Source organism: Emys orbicularis, chromosome 3 (assembly GCF_028017835.1).
Source record: "Emys orbicularis isolate rEmyOrb1 chromosome 3, rEmyOrb1.hap1, whole genome shotgun sequence".
Taxonomy (NCBI): Eukaryota; Metazoa; Chordata; order Testudines; family Emydidae; genus Emys; species Emys orbicularis.
Window position 1 is genome coordinate 133,088,376 of NC_088685.1, and position 6,000 is coordinate 133,094,375.

Below are 6,000 nucleotides of genomic sequence, written 5' to 3' on the forward strand. Positions count from 1 at the left end.
ATTGTTCTCTAAAATGTGTCTTTTCTTAACCACCTCTCCCTTCTCCTCCACCAGCTGCAAATGTTTCTCCTTCGCAGAGGCTAGCGAAGATTAGAAGGAGAAAACGGCGGACTCGGGATGATATGTTCCCGGAGCTCCAGATGTCCTCCCACGCTGAAAGAGCACAGCAGAATGCGTGGAGGCAGTCAATGACTGACTACAGAAAAGCACAATATGAACGAGAGGAGAGGTGGCGGGCTGAATCGCGGGCTGAAAATGATAGGTGGCATCAGCTTGTAGACAGAAGGCAAGAGTCGATGCTCCGGCTGCTGGAGCATCAAACTGATATGCTCCAGCGTATGGTTGAGCTGCAGGAAAGGCAGCAGGAGCAGAGACTGCCGCTACAGCCCCTGTGTAACCAACAGCCCTCCTCCCCAAGTCCCATTGCCTCCTCACCCAGACGCCCAAGAACACGGTGGGGGGGCCTCTGGTCACCCAGTCACTCCACCCCAGATGATTGCCCGAGCATGGGAAGGCTGGCCTTCAATAAGTGCTAAAGTTTTAAAGTTTTAAACTGCAGTGTGTCCTTTTCCTTCCCTCCTCTCCCAACCCTCCCGGGCTACCTTGGCAATTATCCCCCTAGTTGTGTGATGAATTAATAAAGATTGCATGAATGAGAAGTAACAATGACTTTATTGCCTCTGCAAGCGATGCTCGAAGGGGGGAGGGGAAGGTGGGGTGGTTGGTTTACAGGGAAGTTGAGTGAACAGGGTGAGGGGGGCGGAGGGTTCATCAAGGAGAAACAAACAGAAATTTCACACCGTAGCCTGGCCAGTCACAAAACTCGTTTTCAAAGCTTCTCTGATGCGCACCGCGCCCTGCTGCACTCTTCTAACCGCCCTGGTGTCTGGCTGCGCGTAATCAGCGGCCAGGCGATTTGCCTCAACCTCCCACCCCGCCATAAATGTCTCCCCCTTACTCTCACAGATATCGTGGAGCACACAGCAAGCAGCAATAACAATGGGGATATTCTTTTCGTTGAGGTCTGAGCGAGTCAGTAAGCTGAGCCAGCGCGCTTTTAAACGTGCAAATGCACATTCCACCACCATTCGGCACTTGCTCAGCCTATAGTTGAACAGGTCCTGACTACTGTCCAGGCTGCCTGTGTATGGCTTCATGAGCCATGGCATTAAGGGGTAGGCTGGATCCCCATGGATCACAATAGGCATTTTAATATCCCCAACGGTTATTTTCCGGTCCGGGAAGAAAGTCCCTTCCTCCAGCTTTCGAAACAGACCAGAGTGCCTGAATACGCGAGCATCATGTACCTTTCCCGGCCATCCCACGTTGATGTTGGTGATACATCCCTTGTGATCCACCAGGGCTTGCAGCAGCATTGAAAAGTACCCCTTGCGGTTTATGTACTCGGTGGCTTGGTGCTCCGGTGACAAGATAGGGATATGGGTTCTGTCTATCGCCCCACCACAGTTTGGTAATCCCATTGCAGCAAAGCCATCCACTATGGCCTGCACGTTTCCCAGAGTCACTACCCTTGATATCACCAGGTCTTTGATTGCCCTGGCAACTTGGATCACAGCAGCCCCCACAGTAGATTTGCCCACTCCAAATTGATTCCCGACTGACCGGTAGCTGTCTGGCGTTGCAAGCTTCCACAGGGCTATCGCCACTCGCTTCTCAACTGTGAGGGCTGCTCTCATCCTGGTATTCTGGCGCTTCAGGGCAGGGGAAAGCAAGTCACAAAGTTCCATGAAAGTGCCCTTACACATGCGAAAGTTTCGCAGCCACTGGAAATCGTCCCACACCTGCAGCACGATGCGGTCCCACCAATCTGTGCTTGTTTCCCGGGCCCAGAATTGGCGTTCCACGGCATGAACCTGCCCCCGTAACACCATGATTTGCACATTGCTGGGGCCTGTACTTTGTGAGAGGTTTATGTCCATGTCAATTTCCTCATCAATCTCGTCGCCGCGCTGCAATCGCCTCCTCGGCTGGTCCTGGTTTTGCTTTGGCATGTCCTGGCTCTGCATATACTCCAGGACAATGCGCGTGGTGTTCATAGTGCTCATAATTGCCGCGGTGATCTGAGCGGGCTCCATGATCCCAGTGCTATGGCGTCTGGTCTGAAAAAAGGCGCGAAACTAGTATCTGACGGAGGGAGGGAGGGGCGAGTGACGACATGGCGTACAGATACAGGGAATTAAAATCAACAAAGGTGGCTGTGCATCAGGGAGAAACACAAACAACTGTCACACAGAAGGCCCCCCCCAAAGATTGAACTCAAAACCCTGGGTTTAGCAGGCCATTGATTTCACGGAGAGAGGGGGAAGCAAATAAATACATCTATTTTTTACATCTTAAGCTGGCAGCAGACGGTGCAGCATGACTGATAGCCCTCGGCATCTTCTGGGTGCTTGGCAGAAGATACTGTACTACGACTGCTAGCCATCATCGTCAAGACGGTTCAATAGGACTGCCGGCAGGACTGAGTCTCCAGGAGACAAAGCATGTCTGCCCAGGTACCTCTGATTGAACTGGAGTACGACGACGACGGATACCAGTCATACTGCACCGTCTACTGCCAAAAGGCAATTAGCTGCTGCTGTGTAGCAATGCAGTACCACGAATGCCAGCACCCAGATGACATATGGTGACGGTGAGCTGAGCGGGCTCCATGCTTGCCGTGGTATGTTGTCTGCACAGGTAACCCAGGTAAAGAGGCGCGAATCGATTGTCTGCCGTTGCTCTGACGGAGGGGGAGGGGCTTGACGGCATGTACCCAGAACCCCCCGCAACACTGCATCATCAGGCATTGGGATCTCAACCCAGAATTCCAATGGGCGGCGGAGACTGCGGGAACTGTGGGATAGCTACCCATAGTGCAATGCTCCGGAAGTCGACGCTAGCCTCGGTACTGTGGACGCGGTCCGCCGGCTTTATGCACTTAGAGCATTTTATGTGGGGACACACACAATCCGCTGTATAAAACCGATATCTATAAAACCGGCTTCTATAAATTTGACCTAATTTCGTAGTGTAGACATACCCTGAGTCAGACCAATGGTCCCTCTAGCCCAGTGTCCTGTCTTCCGACAGCGGCCAATGCCAGCGGTGCTTCAGAGGGAATGAACAGAACAAGTAATCATCAAAAGATCCACCCCCTCTCACCCATTCCCAGCATCTGCTCCATGTGCAAAGTGGGTGTTGTGGGTGTGTGTATATATGTAAACATGAATTCCAAAACACACATTTCCACCCCAGGGGAGAGGATGAGAGAGCAAAGATGTGACAAACATTAGTCATGCTGCTTAAAGCACTAAATGAAAGGCACTCAGGTGATGGTACAAAAACCTAAGCAGAATAGAGGTAGGACACCTGATGCCTATCTCAGCACTCAGACTTCAGCTTTTGAGGTTAGTGCTCTAGGCTTCCACTGTCTACCTAACTGAGCCACAACCATCACCATACCAGCCTATTGCTCAGTTGTGGGTGCTCAAAGCCACCACAGTTTGGGCTGCTACGTTGATTGCGGGATTAGGGTTTGAAGCAGGCCTTGCCCCATGGCGGGTTACAGAAGGGCACCCAAGGCAATAGCACCCAAGCCAAGCTACAGCTCGAGCCTGGTGAACTAATGCATAGCCCACGGGGATGGAAATCCGCTAATTAACAACAAGCTTCCCCCCTCTCAGCCCTTGGAAAGGAGTGGGAACCTGTCCCCTCTGCCAGCTGCCCCAGGGGGCCCGGCCGAGATGAACCCGCCCCCAGACATCGCCCTGCGCAGCCCGGCCGGCAGCAGGGGACCCGTCACTGCGCCGCTGGGAAGTCGGGCAGGCCCCGCTCACGCCTGGAACACGCCCCCCCCCGGACTGCTCCCCACAGCCAGCGCAAGGACAGACACCCCCGCGCCGCCCCACGGACACCGCCTCGCCCCAGGGGGACCCCCCGCCTCCCGGCCCGGCCCGGCCCGGTCACCCCCCGCAACGCGGCACCTTCATGAACTCGTCCTTGTCGAAGCAGAGGTTTCCGGGCCCGCGGGGCAGGCACATGCCCCTCGCCTCCATCCCCGCGCGCGGGCCGGCCCCGGGCCCCTCCTCTCCGCGCCGGCTCCCGGCTCCCCGAGCTGCGGGCGGCAGCGGCGGCTCTTCCGCCAACATGGCAACGCGGCGGGCGCGACACCGACGAGGCGCCGCCTCCGAGTCGGGAGAAGCCGCCACAGGCGAACGCGGCCCCTAGCGGCTCCGGGCGTCACTGCAGCGAGGGGGGGCACCGCCCCTACTGCTACGTCTACACATTCGGAATCCGAATTCGGCGAAACTTGAGGAGACAGAGGAGGATCCTGCACCGTTCCCTGAGGGTCTAGATCAGAGCGGGACGCGACGAGTCTGAGTCAAGAGGCGCGCCCCAGCTGGGATGTTACAGCCAGTCTTCCTCCACACAAGGCGGATTAAACCACCCTGCGGCCCGCCCGTCTCCTCCCCTGCTGTGCTGGGGTGGCTGCTGTCCCGTTCAAAAGCTCCCAGCAGGAGATGCACTGAGCGCGGCGGGGCAGATATTAACGAGACGTGTGAGGGCAGTGGTATAGTACAGCGCTAGTGCAGACACGGGGCGAAACTGCAGCAGATCTGAACTCAGACTAGCCTGGCTAGTGTGAACACCCCTCACCCCCTTCCGTGCTTAAGAGCTAATGAAAGAGGTGCCTGGGGCTCAAGAAACTTTTTTACTTTAATAACTGACGCAGCAAGCAGACGGGCTATGAACTGCCAAGCCTAGAGGTGCCAGGGTTCAGCCCTGGCACAAATTAAGCATTGCCCACCCTTGGTATTTAGCCTGGTTCCCTAACTCGGGTTCAGTTCTCCAACGTACATGAGGTTTCTGGTCCTAGACAATTTAGGGCAATGATTTTTGACCATATTCTACTAGGGCAAAGATAGGCAGGCTTTACCTCTGCTTCTGGATATGACAACAAGAATTTCCAATTACACTGCTCTACAGCCAAAATGCTTCTGAAATAAATGTAGTCAAACTTTACTAATTCTGGGTCACTGAGAACGAAAATGATGCTTAAAATTGTTGATTGGCTCTAGTTTTCAAGATATGCTATTGGGTCAGTATATACGACCCTTGACTTGGGAATGGCGGAGGATAAGTGAGTTATAAAGGGAAGGGATCTCAATTTAAACCAGAAATGACTAAAATACATCTTTGACTGGATCTATGAATAAATCTGTGACTGGGTTTGGACAGTACTTGCTTTTTAGGCAAAACAATGAATGATGCAATCTGAAGCTGGTATTGCGTCACACATGATATGAATTGCATCATGTTATTCCTAGAAGTCATGGATGATGCAATCATAATGAAGCTTACATCACTCTGCTGAACAAATTGCCCTATATCAGCTCTAGAAATCAGACAGTGTCGTGCTCTCTTATTTGTCAGTGTTTGATTTTCCAAAGGGACACATTTCTGTTTAGCCAAAGTGAGCAGAGATGCCTCGTACTTGTGTGAACAGTGCAGATAACTTCTGCTATGTTTGTGGTGAAGTGACTTTTGCATCACAAAAGCGCAGTATAACCACTATGGTTAAGAAAGCCTATCACCTTTCTTTTGGCTGCAAAATTGGAGATCAGGACAAGAGGTGGGCCCCACACATATGCTGCAACACTTGTGCAACAAATCTTGGCCAGTGGTTGAACAGGAAAAGGAAATCTATGCCTTTTGCAGTGCCAGTGATTTGGAGAGAGCCAACAGATCATACCAGCAATTGTTACTTCTGCATGGTGCCTCCAGTTGGGAAAGGTGTGTCAAAGAAGAAAAAGTGGACTGTGCATTATCCAAACATTCCATCAGCTATACGCCCAGTACCCCACGGAGAAGGACTGCCGGTTCCTGATGCACCAGAATCATTCTCACTTGAGTCAGACGAGGAAGAGGATGAAACTTCTGGTCCTGAACCATCAATGTCACAGGACCCACATTTTCTCCCATCCTCCTCCTCTGAAC

The 6,000-nt window shown here is 52.9% G+C and overlaps 1 protein-coding gene across 1 annotated transcript in view; it reads right to left on the reverse strand.

The window, feature by feature from the left end:
• The window catches only part of COG2 (component of oligomeric golgi complex 2), a 53,161-nt gene extending 49,010 nt beyond the window's left edge, over positions 1-4,151 (reverse strand). The window contains exon 1 of the mRNA XM_065401164.1: positions 3,987-4,151. Coding sequence (XP_065257236.1) covers positions 3,987-4,151 — 165 coding nt within the window. The remainder of the gene's footprint in view (positions 1-3,986) is intronic.
• Positions 4,152-6,000: the final 1,849 nt, after the last annotated feature.